General features: G+C 42.6%; 1 protein-coding gene across 2 annotated transcripts in view; it reads right to left on the reverse strand.

The window, feature by feature from the left end:
- PTPRG (protein tyrosine phosphatase receptor type G) overlaps nucleotides 1-20,129 on the reverse strand; it is a 747,279-nt gene that overhangs the window by 151,354 nt on the left and 575,796 nt on the right. For both annotated transcript variants that reach the window (XM_073009981.1, XM_073009980.1), the window contains exon 6: nucleotides 13,523-13,589. In XM_073009981.1, coding sequence (XP_072866082.1) covers nucleotides 13,523-13,589 — 67 coding nt within the window. The remainder of the gene's footprint in view (nucleotides 1-13,522; nucleotides 13,590-20,129) is intronic.

Genomic DNA, 20,129 nt, shown 5'->3' on the forward strand with positions numbered 1-20,129 from the left:
TCTGGTGGCCGTAACTGACACGAGGTGTACATTCTTTTAGTTTCCTTTTGATGCTCAGTCAATGACCTAATTCACAAAGGAAAACCAAGATATACAAGAGTTAAGTGCTTTTGACAATAATCAGAAAGTGAGTCAATGCTGGGACTTAGAAGCTGGCCCAGCAGAGCAGAAAGAAATGTGATTCAGAGTTTAACACAACCGGGTTCAAATCACTATTCCATTGCATGGCCAGGATACATTCGCTCGTCTCTCTAAAACCTCACTTTACCTATTTATAAAATGGGATTAAGAATTCTTACCTCACTGTGGCGCCACTGGGATTCAGTAAGATTGTATTTATAGAACGTCCAGGTAGGGTTAGGTACACAGACAGAGGTTAACAGTTGCAGAAGCAGAGAGGCTGCTGCTTCTTCCTTTCACCCACTTCCTGGTTCTTTGTCCACTACCTTTTCCCCTGACCTCAAAAGAAACTGGCTACCCAAATCATCGTCGTCGTCATCATCATCATCTTCATCATTTTTATTTTGTGTGGCCCAACTAAACCGAGCAATATGCGTTCTATTTTACTAGCTGGGTAGTGATGGTGGCAGAACCCAGAACTCTGCAGTCATTTCCTGTCATCACGTGGTTTCCATATTCAAGTCCACAAGTGACAACAATAATGATGATGATGGGCGGGGGGGTGGGGGGGGGTTGGTGGCAGTGGTGACAGCTATCACTGAGTGCTTACCATATGCCAGGCATAGTTATGTACAGTAAGTCACTGAATCCTCAGGATAAACCAGTAAGACTGGTATTAGTATTACCTCATGATGCAGTTGAGAAAACTGAGCCACAAAGAGGTGAAGTGATTTGTTCAGGTTGTAACACAACTGGATTTCAAACCCATTCTGCAACAGTGTCTGTCTCTCCTACACCGAGGTAGCATACATAGAGCATGCGAGCAGGGTAAGAAAATCACACACGGTAGTCGCAAGCACTTTAGCAGGCACTTTTGCAGCAGGCAAATGGAGGTATCTTTTTAAGAGCTCTCTTTGCTCTTCACATCCCACTGAAACAAGCAGGAAAAGGGCATTTCCCTGGATTTCCATAATCCTGTTCAAATGATAAAATATTGACAAACAAGGCAGGCTGAATGAGAACTGGCCTCACATTCAAACCTAATCTAAAAGGAATCACTTTTGAAGTCTTTTTACATCTTAACATTATTGTTAACAATACTATTAGTGATAAAATAGAAGTTGCACAGCATCCCATTTCCTGGCTAAGAAAAGAAGTGGAAATAACTTACATCTATGGTGGTGGTTTTGATGCACTGAAATCCAGGAAATGGTGGAAATGGCTTAAGTGTGCCTGTTTCTAGAAGATTTTGAGATCAAACATGTTCTGATAAGCATCAGTCCTTCCTAGATCCTTAATAGACATGAGCCAATTAGCCAAGATCAGGGCGCTGCATATTTATAGCACATTTCAGGAAAGTTCCATGTAATTAAATGCTGGAAACACAAACTTCAAACGGGAAACTCTGTTGCATGTTAAGATGTTCAAAATGATCAGTGAGCTATAGATAATACGGCATTAGTTTTCCCGTTCAAAAGGGAGAAAATAATTTGGAGGATTTCTTTAAGTTAAACATTAAAACAAAACCCTCATTAATTCAGTTGAAATGTGATGGTATCAGCAAAATGAAAACTGAAATCTGTGTCTGTAAAGCCTAGCAAGTGGTAAGTAATGACCTGAGTGGGTATTTACATTGTCCCAACATAAACAAATTACTGGGTGAAGGCAACACTATTAGTAGAGCTGCTGTAATAGCTACCGTTTAGATGAGGTAGGATTGACAAACATTTTCTTTAAAGGGCCAGAGATTAAATACATAAGGCGGTGCAAGCCAGTGTGTCTGTCACGACTACTCAAGTTTGCCATTGTTGTGCAAAAGTAGCCATAGATGATATGTAAACACATGAGTGCAGCTGTGTTCCAATGAAACTTTACAGAAACAAGCAGCGGGCTGGATTTGGTCTGCAGATTAGAGTTTGCTGATCACTGATTTAGAGGGCGCTGAACACATACCAGGCATGCCTTCTTCCCCGTGTTGTCCCTGTCTGAACGCATTTAGCGATAATACTCATGAGATAAGCACTTTCATTATCCTCACTTTACAAGGCAGAAACTTGGGGACAGAGAGGTTCAGTAATTTGTACTGGGGTCACACAGCTCCCAAGTTGGAGAGACAGAATTCAAACCCAGGCCAGCCCGAATTCTGAAGTACTGCTCTAGAAACCTCATTCAGTTGTGTTCCTAAGAGTCCAACTTCAAGTGAAAAACAACAAAATTCCATTTCTTTAAAAGTATTCCATAATGGAGACCTTTAATAAAGTTCATTCCAAAGGTTCAACGTGAGATTACTCTGCATGCAAGTAACATTAGTCTTTGCACCAATAAAGTCAAGGGCAAAAAACAAAAAAAATTCTTCATGAGACTACAATTTTTCCGAGGACAAGGGAAACCTTGTTCATTTTACCCTCAGCACATTAGGCAGTCAGTTGATGGAAGGATGGGTGGATGCCATGATTCAGGGAGCTTGGCGGTTCACACACACAAAAACAGGCAAGAACCCCTCACAGCAACTCAGCTCTGCTCCATTTTCTTGCTACTGGATTATAATGACATTTCTGCCTCAGGATTCATTTTTCCCAAAAGTCCCTTGTTCTAGCATTTGTCCTCTTCTTCCAAAGTCCACAAAAGATATTTTCAGAAACTTCAGCCATTTGGCCTCAGATGGCTTATTTCGAGCTTTTGGACCACAGGGATAGTCACAATGGTGTCAGAGTGACAGTGACAGATTATGGTCCTGTTCAGTATGTCTTCACTTGCCCCTTCAACAAAACCCACATGATGAGTTTCAATCAAGATGGAAAAAGGTAGGTGGGGAGCCTGGCAGGTATCTGAGTGGGAGAGGACCTGGAGTCAGGAGAGCCAGTCTGAAGTCAGGAAGACCTTGGTTAGACTCTGGGCTGGGTCACTTCTCATGATGTGACCCTGGGGCAAGTCGCCCAGCCTCTAATTGCTTTGCCTGCCTTTCTATATGATGGAGACCGTGGTGGTTGTATCTCTGAGGGTTTCTGGAGTATGTAGTTATGCCTGCTGGGCTAAGCAGACAGAGCAAGCATGACCCGGCACAGCGGCAGTGAGGCACCCTTTGTGTTTAAACTTGTCACTTGACACCCCATCCCCTTTGTTTCTGATTTCCTGTTTCTAATCTCCACAAGGAGATGTTTGCTTTCAGAGTCACCTCTTAATGATACAATTCCAAGCAGGCACAGTTCTTTCATTGGCCTGTAATCAATTTGTGGAGAGAACACACAGCCTGTCAGGGGTAGTTATGGTAAAAAGTTTTTTTAAAAAGTGCTGTCACTCTCCTTTGCTTGTTGTGAGGTCGCTTGGAACTTGATGTGTCCCAGAGGAAAGCAATGTCTGAATCTCTTCCTTTCTAATGTTAATCATTGTCTTCTTTGATTGTGAAATATAACACCCATGCAGAAAGGTGTGCGAAACATCAATGTACTGTTGAAAAATGATCCTGAAGTGAGCCCTGGTGTGTGGGTGTGTGACCAACACTCAGAACACGAGAAGACCTTGCCTCCCCCTACCTGGCCAGCCCCTTATCACTCTCTCATCCACCCCCAGGAAGTCACCACCATCCTCATTTTGAAATAATCACTTGGGTCTCCTTTTAGTTTTAACACCTACATATGCACTCCGAAGCAATAACGGTTAGGTTTTCTCATGTTTTGAAGTTTATCTTTGGGAACGCACAATGTTTTCTTCAGAATCTTGCTTCCCTTGCTTAACTTTACCAATCTCGGATGTACCCATATTGTTGAGTGGGCCATTCCTTCCCATCGTGGTGAAATATTCTATTCTACGACCGCACCAGGTCATCTTTACTCAGCCTGCTAATGATGGGCACCTGAGGCATTACTAGGTTTGGGTAATTAGGAAAAACACCAACACAAACATTCTTCCCCACGTCTTCTTCTTCTTTTTTTTTTTTTTTTCCAGACAGAGTCTTGCTGTGTCGCCCAGGCTGGAGTGCAGTGGCATGATCTCGACTCACTGCAGCCTCGACCTCCCGGGTTCAAGCGATTCTCATGCATCAGCCTCCCAAGTAGCTGGGATTATAGGTCCATACCACCAGACTCAGCTAATTTTTGTATATTTTTTTAGTAAAGGCAGGGTTTTGCCATGTTAGCCAGGCTGGTCTCGAACTCCTGACCTGAAGCGATCCACCCACCTTGCCTTCCCACAGCGTTGGGGTTACAGGCGTGAGCCACTGCGGCCAGCCACATGTCTTCTTTTTTTAAAGACCAGGTTTCGCTCTGTCACTCAGACTAGAGTGCAGTGGCACAATCTTGGCTCACTGAACCTCTGCCTCCTGGGCTCAAGTGATCCACCCACCTCAGTCCCCAAAATAGCTGGGACTACAGGTGGGTGCCACCATGCCTGGCTAATTTTGTTTACTTTTTGTAGAGACAAGGTTTCACCATGTTGCCATGGCCGGTCTCAAACTCCTGGGCTCAAGTGATCTGCCTGCCTCGGCTTCCAAAGTGCTGCGATCACAGCTGTGAGACACTGCGCCTGGTCTATACATCTCTTGGGACACATATATGAGTTTCTCTAGGGGACATACATAGAAATGGAATCTCTTAGATTCATTTTACTAGATAATGCCAAACTATTTTCTGAAGAGTGATCGTACTAGTTATCCTCTTACCAACGACATGAGAGTTCCTGTATTCACATCCTTGCCAACACTTGACACGGTCAAGATTTTTAATATTTGACTATTTGGTACATGCTGCTAATTTTTTTAAGCTTTGTGGATGCAATATATTTGGGAAATTAATGTGTAATATATATGGGTTATTCTTTAATTTTCAAACAGTCATATGAAGAAATCTAAGGGGACAGCATGGCAAATTTTTATATTATAGCTGTACAATCATCTAGATCAAGATAGAGAAATATTTTTATCACCCAAGAAAATTTCCTCAGGTTCCTTTTTATTCAATATATTCCTGCACTCCACTGTTCTTTGAGACTGAGTCTCATTCTTTCACCCAAGCTGGAGTACAGTGGTGCAATCTCAGCTCACTGCAACCCCCACCTCCTGGGTTCAAGGGATTCTCCTGCCTCAGTCTCCCACTACAGGTGCATAACACCACACCTGGCTAATTTTTGTAGTTTTAGTAGAGACGGGGTTTCACCATGTTGGCCAGGCTAGTCTTGAACTCCTGATCTCAGGTGATCTGCCCGCCTTGGCCTCCCAAATTGCTGGGATTACAGGCATGAACCACCATACCTGGCCCCTCCACCCCACTATTCTGACTTTCATCACCATGGATTAATTTTGTGGATGGACCTGTTCTTACATTTTACATAAATGGAATCATGCACTATGCACTGCTTTGCTTTTGAGTGACTCCATAGTTCATTATCTGTAAGTGCTGCATAATATTCCATTGTATGAATAGTCTACAACTTCTATATCTGTGTTCCCACTGATGGACATTTAGGCTGTTTCCAGTTTGTGGCTATTATGAATAAGGCTCATATGCACAAGTCTTTTGTTGATATTTTTCTTGGGGATTAAGTGTGGCATTTCTGGCTCAGAGGGCGGGGTGCATGTGTAACCTCAGCAGAAACAGGCACACGGTTTTCTGAAGGGGTGGAACCAAGTGCATCCCCAGCAGGGGAACAGTGCAGGCAGCACCACACCCTGGGGCTGGTTTCTTTTAAAACAGTGAGTGTGTGCCTGGTGATGCAACAGCAACTGTATAAGATGAAGCCGACCCACTGTTCTAGAAGGAATTCAGAGGACTGGTCTGAAGATGACGCTCTGTTACTCTTCACTGTAGAAACCTCAGTCCCAGCAGGTGGAATATGGAAAGATGAACGATGTGGAGTTTCTCAGACAGCTTTCACCTCTCTCTGGAAATGCTTGGCAGGGCAGTCAATGCATATTTTCAAATTCACTGTTATTTCTTCCCTTTTTGCTAGAGGCTGAGAGTGACAATAGCTATTCTAGGACTTTGTCCTTAGATTTGGTGAGGAGATGATGAGTGTCCTAGGGCAGGGGCAAAAAGGTGGAAGGAGACCCCCAAAGGTGAGTCGAGTGAACAAACTAGTCACATGAGAAAGCTGGTCCGGCAAGGAAAGTTTTAATCTTGTCATAGCCACAACTGCCAGTGCCGTGTTTTGACAAGAAAAGCTTGCAAGAGCCTCATTTTGTGATACTAATAGAGGCAAGTTCTCAGGTGGTAATTTATTTGTCCTTTCACTGATGGCTTTCTTGGAAGAGCCAGGGAAGGGAAGACAGACAGAGAGAGAGCAGCTGTCTAGCTCTGACCAGCAGAAGATTTTGTTGTGTCTGTGGCAATTTCTTTTTCTTTTTTTTTTTTTTTTTTGGCAGGGGGTTTGGGGGAGGGTGGGGACAGAATTTCCCTCTGTTGCCCAGGCTGGAGTGCAGTGGTGCGATCTCAGTTCACTGGAACCTTTGCCTCCCAGGTTCAAGTGATTCTCCTGCCTCAGCCTCCCGAGTAGCTACAATTATAGGTGCCCGCCACCACGCCTGGCTAATTTTTGTAGTTTTAGTAGAGACGGGGTTTCAACATGTTGACCAGGCTGGTCTCAAACTCCTGACCTCAGGTGATCCACCCACCTCAGCCTCCCAAAGTACTGGGATTATGAGTGTGAGCCACTGTACCCAGCTGTCTGTGGCAATTTCTGACTATCCCCCTCACATTTCCTATGAAAGAAAACGAAGCCTAGGCTGGGCACAGTGGCTCATGCCTGTAATCCCAGCACTGTGGGAGGCTGAGGTGGGCGGATCACGAGGTCAGGAGATCGAGACCATCCTGGCTAACACAGTGAAACCCCGTCTCTACTAAAATTATGAAAAATTAGCCAGGCGTGGCGGTGTGCGCCTGTAGTCCCAGCTGCTGGGGAGGCTGAGGCAGGGGAATGGCGTGAACCCAGGAGGTGGAGCTTGCAGTGAGCAAAGATCGCACCACTGCACTCCAGCCTGGGAGACAGAGTGACTCCGTCTCAAAAAACAACAACAACAAAAAGAAAACGAAGCCTATTACACTTCACTAAGATGATACATTCTCTAGGAGAGGAAAGTGACAGTGGGGGAGGGGTGGGAAAAGAGGACAAGCAGATAAAATACCAAGCAATCACCAGAGGCAAGTTTCCTATCAGGAATACAAAAGTGGTCCGTTTCAGAGGACCGACACAAGAGGAAGGTGTTTTGAGGCCTTTTGACAGTATATGCGTATGTACACAAATAGCCTGCTGAATTTTCCTGGGGTGAGTACTATAAAAAGGAAGAGAAATTATGTATTCCAACAACATGAAAAGAAAAAACAGATGCCTTTTAACTGACACAGGACATAATGCACATACACTCGATCTTAGCCGCAAGGACGAGAAGCAACGTATAATGCGCATACCTTTTCTTTTTTTTTTTTTTCTGAGACAGTGTTTTGCTCTTGTCACCCAGGCTGGAGTACAATGGCGTGGCCTCAGCTAACTGCAACCTCTGCCTCCCGGGTTCAAGCGATTCTCCTGCCTCAGCCTCCCAAGTAGCTGGGATTACAGATGCGTGCCACCATGTCTGGCTAAGTTTTGTATTTTTAGTAGAGACGGAGTTTCACCATGTTTGCCAGCCTATTCTCAAACTCCTGACCTCAGGTGATCCACCTGCCTCAGCCTCCCAAAGTGCTGAGATTATAGGCATGAGCCACCATGCCTGCCCCACACATATTTCTTAACATGGATCAGTTAGGTAAAACCGTTGATGCAAATAAGTTGGTGCAAAAGGAATTGCAGTTTTGTACTGTTCAAATTTGCAACAATGATATTGGAATGCATTCTTCAATAAATATGGTTATGTTATACATCATTTTAATGCACCTATTTCTTGCTTTGTGTTTTTGCTAATGACTTAGCACTTGCTGTTTATTTTATATTTATTTTAGACTATGGAAATGATGTTAGACAAAAAGCAAATTTGAGCCATTTTCTTATTCGAGTTCAAAATGGGCCATAAACGGTGGAGATAATTCACAACATCAACAACGCATTTGGCCCAGGAACTGCTAATGAACGTACAGGGCAGTAGTAGTCCAAGAAGTTCTGCAGAAGAGACAAGAGCCTTGAAGATGAGTAGCGTAAGTTGACAACAATCAGTTGAGAGCAATTCATTGAAGCTGATCCTCTTACAACTATAAAGGAAGTTACCAAAGAACTCAGTGTTAACCATTCTATAGTAGTTTGACATTTGAAGCAAATTGGAACAGTAAAAATGCTCGAAAAGTGGGTGCCTCATGAGTTGAGCAAAAATTAAAAAAAAAAAAAAAAGTCATTTTGAAGTGTCGTCTTCTCTTATTCTACATAACAACAATGAATCATTTCTCGATCAGACTGTGACATGTGACAAAGAGTGGATTTTATATGACAACGGGCGATGACCAGCTCTGTGGCTGGACTGAGAAGAAGCTCCAAAGCACTTCCCAAAGCCGAACATGTGCCAGAAAAAGATCATGGTCACTGTTTGGTGGTCTCCTGCTGGTCTGATCCACTATAGCTTTCTGAATCCTGGCAAAACCATGACAACTGAGAAGTATGCTTAGCAATTTGATGAGATGCATTGAAAACTGCAGCCAGCTTTGGTCAACAGAAAGGGCCCAGTTCTTCTCTACGACCACGCCTGACCACATGTTGCACAACCTAAGGCTTTAAAAGTTGAACAAACTGGGCTGCAAAGTTTTGCCTCATCTGCCATATTCACCTGACTTCATGCCTCTCACTTAGAAGACTACATTTTTACACTGATTCACAAACAGGATTTTTTTGAAAAATGGATTTTAAACCATCAGAACTAGACTAAGTTCTTAGCAACCAGTATTTTTATTTGAAACGGCCACTTGCAACTGCTGGTTCTTATATACAAAAAGTGCTGCTAATGACTGAACCAATACAGTGAATAGGATTTACAATCTTCCCCTAGGTCTTTCTTCTCCAGTGGATGTTGATAATAGGGCAAATAAAATACTTGATTTAGATACATTTTAGTGCTTCCATCTATCACTCCATGAGTAGATAGATGGGACCAGAATCAATGGCAAATCACCTCACTCCATTCTATTTATATTTCCTCATGGCTCTTGAATTTGTAAAAATCAAAATTTGCCTAGAAAAATGAACACATAAGACACAGCACTTCATGTGGTCAAGAGGTTTCTAGGCTGTCTCTCCCTAGAAAAGCATTAGAGAAGCAATGTTACTGTATTAGTCCATTTTCACGCTGCAGATAAAGACATACCCAAGACTGGGCAATTTACAAAAGAACGAGATTCAAAGGACTCACAGTTCCACGTGACTGGGGAGGCCTCACAATCATGGTGGAAGGTGAAAGGCATGTCTCACATGGCGGCAGACAAGAGAAGAGAGCTTGTGCAGGGAAACTCCCCTTTTTAAAACTATCAGATCTTGTGAGAGTTAGTCACTATCACAAGAACAGCGGAGGACAGACCTGCCCCCATGATTCAAGTACCTCCCACTGGGTCCCTCCTACAACACGTGGGAATTCAAGATGAGATTTAGGTGGGACACAGTCAAACCATATCAGTCACCATTCTCCAAGCCTCAAAGATACTACATCCTCTCTTACCAACAGACACCTTCATCTATACTGGTCCTGCTTGCATCACTTCTCTGCCTGGACAATCTCCATGCACTCTTTAGGTCTTAATGTTCAGTTGGTTTGAGACACTTCCAATCACCCAAGTTTGAGTTTAGCGTGCTGCTTCCCACACTTTAATGTCATTACACACTTAACTGTACATCTCTACCAAGCATATGCAAATGTGGTGAGGGTAGGTCCATGTCTCAATGCCTAGCTTCATGGTGTACTGAGATTAGGTACTCAGTAACTATGGACAAAATGAGCCAGGACTGTTTGTAACAATCTCTAAGCACTATGGAAGTGTGATTAGGAAGGTGCCTCTGGAAGGAGATGTGAAGCTCTGTGCCACTCCTAAGCATGCACCCCTGAGATCCCCCTTCCAGAGACAAGTTGCTGTGAGTTGCTTGTTGAGCTGACAGCCTGCAGCAGCTGCACCTCCAGGATCTGCCCAGCATCTACAATCAGGCTATTCTTGCTGGGAGGCTCCAGCCAATGACAACACATGGTGGGGAACAAGAGCTGGGCCATTCCTGCCAACACAGGACTCCTTTCAGGGGCAGTCTTTGCTCTGGGGCTCTCTGATAGCTTGGCAAAGACCTCCTTAGAGCTGCCTTCAGCCAGTCCTCCTAGCTCACCTCTCTCCTTGCAGAGGTGTCAGACCTGCACCATGCATGGCCCAAACGCTCTCCCCACCAACCCCTGGTCCTTCTCCATTTGATCCTTCCCAGGCAGTCCTTCCTTGCCAAAAAACTTTCCTGCACTTCAAATTCCACCTTGGTGTCTGCTTAACAGAGGACCCTAATGACCAACTGTCAAATACAGTTGGCTGAAATGATCAGGTTATTCCTTCACATTTCAGCTGAAGAAACACTTAAGATGCTTCTTGTTTAAAAAAAATTAACGAGAAAGTAACATTCTAATATATGACTCCCAGAGCTGAAGAAATAAAAGTCATTTCTGAACTGCAACAGAAATCCATATTGATTTTTCTCTTTACATATCTCTATCATTGTTCCCAAGCCAGAGACTGTGAAGGACATGATTATTTATGTTCCTTCAAATTAATAGATCATTCAAATCCCTCACAGGACCTTCAACTGAAATGCTTCTAGCTCCAACAAAAGCTTTTTTTTGGGGGGAGGGGGACAGAGTCTCACTCTGTCACCCAGGCTGGAGGCTGGCATGATCAAGGCTCACTACAGCCTCAATCTCCCGGGCTCAGGTGATCCTTCCCTCTCAGCCTCCCAAGTAGCTGGGACTACAGGCATGTACCATTATGCCTGGTTAAATTTTGTATTTTTTTTCAGAGACAAGGTTTTGCCATGTTGCCCAGACTGGTCTTGAACTCCTGGGCTCAAGCGATTCACCCACCTCAGCCTCCCAAAGTGCTGGGACTACAGGCATGACCCACTGCACCTGGCCTCCAACAAACGTTATTTTTGTTTTTTAAAAACTGTTTCTAATGTCCTCCACTCCCTTTTGGAAGAACGACATACTCCTACTCCTTTTTCTTCCCAATCAAGGCACAACCCACATGGGCTTTAGTTCTTCCTTCCCTTCATCCCATTCTACATTTTGAAATTTTCACTTATTTATTTGTCTGCTTACTTGATTCAGTCATTTGGCTAAGATACTGAGCACCTACTATTTGCCAGACACAGCATGCCACACTAACATGGTTTTCTGCCCTCAGGAAATTGATACCCAAGTATCTGATATATGAGCAAATACACAAACAGTTATTTCAGATACATGTAAGTGCTTTGAAGAAAGAAACCTGGGATGGTGTAACAGAGAGTGATGGGAGTGGGGTGGGATGAATAATTTGATAGGATACTTAAGAAACAACTTTCTAAGGAGGCAATATGGGAGCTGAGACCTGAAGGCATAAGAAGGAGACACCCTTGGCACAAGCAGAGGAAGAACTCTCCCGACAGAGGAAACAGCAAATGCATAAGCTGGGAGGGGCTGCATACCAGGCAGGCTGGTGGGAGAGGAAGGCAGCACTTCACTTCCCTTCTAGGTCCATGAGAGCTGGCCTGTGTCTGTCTTAATCAGTGTTCCAAATCTGGGTTTGCACAGCGTGGGCATGCAATATATTTCTGCTGAATGAATAAGTGAACTTCCTCTGTAGGTCAGTGTATTTTGCAGGTCTCGTCTGACTTCCCAGTTAGAGGGTAGGGTTGAAACCACACCCTGGGCATCCTGGCAACCCTCCCAGAGCCAGATAGCGTTTTTCTATATGTAACAGCCTCTGCTGTCGCCTGAAGGTTTGTGTCCCCTAACCAAATTCCTATGTTGAAATCCTAATCCCCAAGTTTATGATATGAGGTGGAGTCTTTGGGAGGTAAGAGTCCTCAAGAATGGAGGATGGGATTAGTGCCCTTCCAGAAACTGAGAACTGGGAAGAAGCAATGGAAATACATATCTTTTTTTTTTTTTTTTTTTTTTTTGAGACAGAGTCTCTCTCTGTCATCCAGGCTGAAGTGCAATGGCACAATTTTGGCTCACTGCAACCTCCGCCTCGTGGGTTCAAGTGATTCTCCTGCCTCAGCTTCCCAAGTAACTGGGATTACAGGCGCCTACCACCATGCTCAGCTAATTTTTGTATTTAGTAGAGACAGGGTTTCACCATGTTGATCAGGCTGGTCTCAAACCCCTGACTTCAGGTGATCCACCCACCTCGGCCTCCCAAAGTGCTGGGATTACAGGCATGAGCAACTGTGCCTGGCCCAGAACTATCTTAAAATGAAAGCCTCTATGTGGTATTTTTAGTAACCCTATTTTTCTATATTGAGTAGGTTTATTATTGTTACCCGCTGCATGACTGACCAATTTTGAGAACAGAAAAATTAATCCAAAATCCTACTTGCTCCAATTGACCCCTGACAACTGGTTTTAGTTTCACTGAAAGAGAGGGGGAAGATGTTTGTTAAGCTCTATGGAGTTGGCTAATGTCTAAAGACAATCCTCCCAAAAAGGTGTGAAGATGTTTTATCACAGCTGTGGAGATGAAGGGGAGATTTATTATGGTTACTAATGCTATTTCTGTCAACGTCTCTGGAATTCTAATTAGATTATTAAAACTTTGCAAATCATTACACTACATCTAGACTGCACACCTCACTGCGACAAGGGTACTTTTGCAATTAGAGGATCTTGATGTCATAGGTAATGATGCAGTGCTGATAATAAAGTTGCAGGGAAATTCTTCCAATAAAAACCAGTTGGAAAAGACAGAACCCATTTATCTTACTTTCTCTCCTGGTTTTATGCCTGAGGATAAGAGGTCTGCAGCACAGAACAGTAGCCTGGCCTTTTCCATTCTAGTAGCGGCATGATGCTTGCTCACATGCTGCAAAGTTTAATGACTTGTCCGGCTACTTAAAATGCTTCCCTAGATCTGAGACGCAAACCAAACATTTATAGGTGAAAAGACAACTGAAAGAATATTTTTTAGGAGAGATATGAAACAAATGGCAAGTTCAACACATAAGAACAGTACATCTTAGGGTGTTTTGATTTATAACCTACGCATTCAAACTGGTACCTGAAAAGAAACAAATTGCTTACTGTTAACCCAGACCCATTTGCAGGTAATAAATGGGCGTGCTCTTTACCCATCAAATAATGGCTCTAATGCCCTTCAACATCAGGGGATGAGGAATGGGTGTCACCCTCTGTCCTCTGCAAGATAACCTGGTTCCTTTAGGTAGAGATCTGAGCCCTTCACATCCCAGCAAAAGGAAGTGTATGTGGCATACTTACCATGATGTACAACACCCTTCAACCCATGGATAATAGGATCCAGTGCAGAATTGTCCCTCGGACTGACCTACATGTAAAGGAAACATGATTGGTTAAATCTATTCTGGCATCAGGCACAACAGTCTCAGTTTAATCTTCTAAAGAGAAGGGAGGGGGGAGTAGATGTTATCTAGCAAGCTGCTTAGTTCTCACATACAACATGGCCCTCACCAAATTCAGAAGATTTATGACATCATAAAATCAAGTGAGGAAGTCTAAATCAAAAGAAACTTCTCAGAATACATTATAACAGGAGACAAATACTATAGTCCAAGGAAAATCTTAAAAAGCAACTGCAAGATTTTCTTCTTGCCTTGTTTTATTAAAAGTAGGCCCAATCGGCTAAAAAGTCATTGAAAGTCATAAGAGAGCAATCCATCATTGAGGGAAGATTTCAACATTTTCTGGTGATTATGTTTTTCCCTTCTTTTTAGAAATGAATCTGTTTCCTACCAGCCTATTCTCCTTTGTAAGGATCCCAGTCCCTTGTGAAAAATCACATATTCTAAAATTTATGGAAAGCAAAAGAAGAGGGGAGAGAGAAGCTTGAAGAGAAGGTGTCTCCCACCCTCATTTCCTCCTGGGGTTTTTAATCCCCCTCAAAAGTCAAGCCTCTTCAGTCTTCCTCCCATCTCTTCTTTCCCTTAACTTTCTAATACTACTCAGCAGAACTCCTCATTCTTGCCCATTCTAGAAGATTAAAATTCCAGCAGCATATCACAATTTTGGCTTTCAAATACTTTCTTTTAGACATACAGAGATTTTTACAAATGAAATGAAATGACGTCTTGAATTTGTTTCAAAATAATCCAAGAGTGAACAGCAGGGGGAGTGAGTGGGGTATACATGCCACAGGATTGACCTCAATCAATCATTTATGACCTTGGGTGGTGGGTACAGGATGGGTCATTATACAATTTTCTTCACTTTTATGTATATTTAAGTCTTTCCAAAATAAATAGTTTTTCAAAAATCTATTATCTGTGGCCAGCATAGTTCCCCCCATCCCTCATTGATAGTATTTATATATAATCCACTTCTCACATAATGAAGTTGAGATATTGATGAAACTTTCACTCTGTAGCACAATCCAATTTGATGCTTTCAGGTCAATTCAGAGGAATCAAGAGCCACCCCTAGAATGAATTTTAAGGTGACTGAAAATTTTCCACATTCCTTTCTACTCTTACAAATTTTCCCTGTTGGGTTGCTGTTCCTCGTGTGTCCTCTCTGACAATAACACCCACTCCACACACTTCCAGCTCTCCTAAGCCTCAGCGTCTCCAGAAGAGAGCAGTGGTTCTCAAATGGGGGAGATATTGCCCTACCAGGGGGACATGTGACCATGTCTGGAGACAATTTTGGTTGTCACATAGCAGTGGGAGGGGAATGACAAGGGGAGGGGCTACTGACATCAAGGTAGAGGTCAGGGCTACTGCTAAACATCCTATAATGCTCAGAATAGCTCTCTACAACATCTTACCTGGCTAAGATGTCAATGGTGCAGAGGTTGACAGTTAGAAGCCCTCATTAGATGCTCTATGAGTTAATAGTGATTACATCTTCATGTCTAGAGCCTCAATTCAGAATACAGGTGCTATTAAATACAGGATTGTGTTTATAGACTAATAAAATATGTGGAGTTTGCTACTGCATTGTAAACACTACAGATACAAAAAAAAAAAAAAAAAATCAGTGAATAGGAACCCAGAGTATCAGATCATAAAGGTGGAATTCTGGGAGTTGGCATAAGTGTGCCTCCAAGTTGCCTGAGAAGCTGCTCAAGCCAGGGACTGAAGCATGAAACATTCTTGAAAGGTAACCATGCACAGAATACACCAAATTAAAACTGCATTAGAAGAAACATCGTATTTGTACCATAGCAAGTAATTGATCAAAATTTTAAAACCTGGTCAAAAATGGAATTACAGCTCAGGAACACAAGAGAGGAGAACCTAACCAGTAAATGTGGTCAAGTTTCAAGACGCCAGAATAGAATAAAATAAGGATCCCAGAGAATGATTCCATATCAAATTCAAGCTATAGACAAAAAGATGGTCCCTTTGTTTCAGTATGGAGATGCCAGCTTAACTACCTGTAGTTACTCTAATATCTGTGAGAAATGACAAAATGGCCACAAATTCCCTCTATCCCTGTTACACGCACCTTTATAACTTGACTTTGCCCTCCTCTATGAAAAGTGTACACCAATTACTCCATTATTTGAAATTGGGCTTGTCCATATGTCTTGCTTTAGTGAATGGAAAATTAGTGAACATAATGCAGACACAAGCTCATAAAACACTTGGATTCTTTGGAATCCTGAGATCAAGTGAAGAATTCCAAGTTAGCCTATTAAAGGATGAGCGATTACAAGGAGTAGACATAGGTAGTTCTAGCTAACGTTCTTCTAGACTCACCAGCCTACCACCACCAGACAGGTGAGTGAGTCCATTTGAGACCATCCACCCTCAGTGGAACCATCTGCAGTCCACAGAGATGGGCTGAACTGGCCATACCCAGAACTGACCAGCCAACCAACCTACTGACCCATAAAACGATTTGTTTTAACTAACTGGAATCATTTGGTACAGAGCAAAATTTAGCCATTAGAGTTTCTATGAGTTGTATGCAATAATAATAAATGGGAAATAGGCTATGATATCAACAATTTTTTAAAACAATGTATGTTGCTTATGGTATGTCTTAAAAGTTTCCCAGTAATATTCCACATCACAAGATAAAGCATTTGCTGGCCACCTGATCAACTCATGTGCTCCTCCAAAAAGGTGTTATCCCTTCTCTACCATGGCAACATTTATCAGATACTCTGATCTTGGATCCTGAAGGAGGGAGAATATTTTACACTCAGGGGGACCACTATGGTTTGAATGCATTCCCAACATTTCATGTGTTGGAAACTTAATTCCCAATGCAATAGTGTTGAGAAGCAGGACCTTTAAGAGGTGACTAGGTCATGAGGGTTCTGCCCTCATGAATAGATTATCATCATTACTGCCAGAGGGAATTTGTGAGAAAAGTGAGTTTGGCCCCCTTGCAACCCCCTCTTGCTCTCTCACATTCTCTCTCTTGTTCATGTGATATGCGTTGCCATGGTTATGATGTGGCAAGAAAGCCTTGCCAGATGTCAGGGCCATTCTCTTGGACTTCTCAGCCTCCAGAACCATTAAGCAAATAAATTTCTGTTCATTATAAATTACCCAGTATGGTATTCTGTGATAGCAGCACAAAAAAGACTAGGACAGGAATTTTTTAAAGCATTTAGTCTCATCTGATAATATGAAGGCTCAAAGAAAGTGTTTCTAACCTTCCATGACTGACACACACCAATAATATTTGTAGGCTATGAGAAAGGAAAACAACCAGTCAACCTAGTCCAGGTTCAATTTTTGGTCACTTCTGATTACAGCTTCTCCGTGTCTGATACTCAGACCTCACCTCATCTGAATTCAGGAACCTGACCCCAGATTCTAAACAGCTGCATAAAAGCCAAGCCTTCGACAACAACCATTCAGCTCCCATTGTCTTCATTGGCGGTTAATATGGCTGGTGTTGAGAAGACGAACGAGGAGAAAAGGAGAGAAAATGAAGATTATTGGCTGGTCAAAGTAACTTACTAATAATACTGAGCTCATCCTCTGGTCTATGTCTTGGTTCCAAAACTCAGGATGGGGAATCCAAAGAGCATGCTAATAAGTGAATTTGTTCCAGTAAGGCATAACCCTAACTGAAATAATCCCTTTCACTCACTGTTTCAATCAATTTCCCACTTAAAAAAAATTCATGGGCATAAGCTAAGCAATTTTGGCAGTTTTTAAATATGACAACAGTGAAGAGGGCTGTATTAGCAACCTGTGTTTACATTTTATTCTTCGTCTAGGATGGAGGAGGCCAGGCATGGGGAAAATACGGAATTCTGAGTCAGGTATGGATGATTTGAGCTTTAGTGTCCTTGTTTGTGAAATGGGGATACAGTCTTATAATGTTGCCATGAGGATTAAACGTTTAAAGCTTACAGTATAATGCTGGGTACAAATGCCACATCCAATAAAGGAAGAATAACACTGGGCAACAAGTTGACCTAAACACTCGAATTTAAATGAATGACAAACAAATGAAATTTATCCCTGAGCTTGTCAACGTGCTTGGCTCTGAAAGTAATACCTCTCTGAGTTCAAATTTCAAAAGATCCAAATTTATGTTTTATTTGACATCCACTCAATTTTGTAATATGCTGTTCCTTTTAAAGCCACATGAGAAGTGATCCTGGCTCTTGAAATTTGCTTCCTTCCACTTTAAGATCAAAGGAGTTATGCAGTAATATGGAGAAGGCAGCAATTGCACAAATGAGCTTAAAATGGACTAGAAGAAACAGACACCCACCCCCTTTCCCTGCAGAGTCCATACTCTCATTGCAAAACTTCGCTCCTGGCACTTCCACTTCAGAGCAGCTTTCGTGGCATTAGTCATCTTCAAAAGGATGGCACACAAACTCGACAGAGGGCTCTGAATTAAAGCTTTTCAGTGTCTTTAGATATAACCAAAGTATATAGAGACACTACAATACAGAAAACCATGAAACGTAGGTTTGGGCCAAAGGCCAAATTCATATAAATGTTCACGGAATCTAAACTTTGTAACATTTTCTTTCCAATTAATAGCCCACCACAAGGATCCACGTAATTATGAAATTAGTAGCCACGCTATCAATAATCTCTAGAGATATGTTTATCTGGAGGCTCTACAGGAGGGCCTGTGTTTACTCTTGCTTGAAGTAAAATGAAAAGGAAGCAGAGAGACCCCATCAGATGACACGTGCCTGCGTTCAGATATGTGCTGCCATTTACTTCTACTGCCCCCATGCCATTTGGCCCTTGACTTGGATCCTAATAATTTTCTCTCTGTCAAGTCCTAGCCATCTGCTAAATAGGATGATCAAGACAACCTACTTGCCTCGAATCCGATACCACCAGCTGCTCCTTCAGTCCCATAAACATTACACCCAGCCAATATCCTCTTGTGGGAGAGAAAGGATTTATGCATGCTGAGGGTGAATGGCTACACCATTAACCATGGCTGCAGAGGAAAGTGACAAACGGCAGGACCAGAGACTCCACATGGCCTTCCTGAATTGCGGAGAAGAGGACTCACCCACCCCAGCAGTTAGCAGGTAACTGTATCTTCAGAAGCTAATTCACTGTATTAGGACAAGGGCAAGCACTTCTCAGGATGTTTGGTTTCACATCTGAATCTCCCCTCCTTCCGTGGCTCTTACCTAAAGAGCCATGTGGCAAGGATGCTGTAGTTTCTTTCATTCTGACTTCAACATCCTAGTGACCACTAACCAGATTTTTGTTCACGTTGCTGTCACAAAGCATTTATAACTTCGTTATTTTGCATCCCTGCATTTTGGTTAGCCCTTACCCAGAGAGAGATCACTGCCCGGCTTCCTGTATCAGTAAGTTAAACACTTGGCAATAATTTAGGAAATGTGGCTATGTTCAAGAAGACAATTTTAGCATGAAAGCACTAACCACTGAGCTATATTGAAAACACTTTTCCTGACTTTTCTTTTTAGTCTTCACAAATATTACTTTCCTTCTTGTATAGCCAATGGTCTTAGTTTCTGATATAGAAATGTAGTTTTTCCCTTTTGACATTCCAACATCATTTTCTAGTGTCTCCTAACTATCACTGCTGCAATGGGATATTACAAAAAGCGGAATCAGAGGTGCTGGCACATGTGGCATCCCAAACTGCATGAAAGAAGTCGGAGAGGAATACAGAAACACAATTCAGAGTGATGCATGGCAAGGGAAAAAAGAGCTCTGTAAACCTTTAGGACTTTTCATGAAATTCCGATAAAGATGAGTAGACAAGTGTGGATTCCTGGTCTAGAGAATTGCTTTAAATGCAGCTACTAAATTCCAGGATCATACATTAAGCCTAATCTAACAGATATGCAAAATATAACCGAGGCTTCTCACAGAAGAGCCCCTGTCTGAAGCGAAAGGTATGGCCCTGTATCATCATCTATTTTCCAGGATTTGACAGGGACAGACTCCTGGGACTGGTTTCCATTGGCAGATGAGAAAACTCCTAATTCCTCAGGCTTGGGAAGGGATTAATATGAAAAGGAAACACAATTATAAATGCTAATAGGATTCACCCTCCCCCCTTCAAATGCAGCTTGAGCACGGACACGGTTTACTTACTATTAATTCATAATATTAATGGAAACTAGTTAATTCACAGGTTATTCATCTCCAGAGAATTGAGATTCGTGGTCAGAGAAGGCCACCTGAGGAAATGAATTTTGTGCTTTTGATCTACTTAAACTGACCATTCTCTGGCCCCCTGACCCTGCCTCCAAAACCCACCAGAGTGTTTGCCATCTCATTGTCAGACTTGGCTTGGAAGAGTGCATTACTGGAAAAACCATTCCCCGCAGGGCGACAGCAAGGCTGGTAGCAAATCTGTATAAAATGGCAGATCTTGCCAGGCGCAGTCTTGCAGATTGTCAATACAGGCGATTTCTCATTTTCAT

The sequence above is a fragment of the Chlorocebus sabaeus genome, chromosome 22 (genome assembly GCF_047675955.1).
Source record: "Chlorocebus sabaeus isolate Y175 chromosome 22, mChlSab1.0.hap1, whole genome shotgun sequence".
In the NCBI taxonomy this organism is placed as follows: domain Eukaryota; kingdom Metazoa; phylum Chordata; class Mammalia; order Primates; family Cercopithecidae; genus Chlorocebus; species Chlorocebus sabaeus.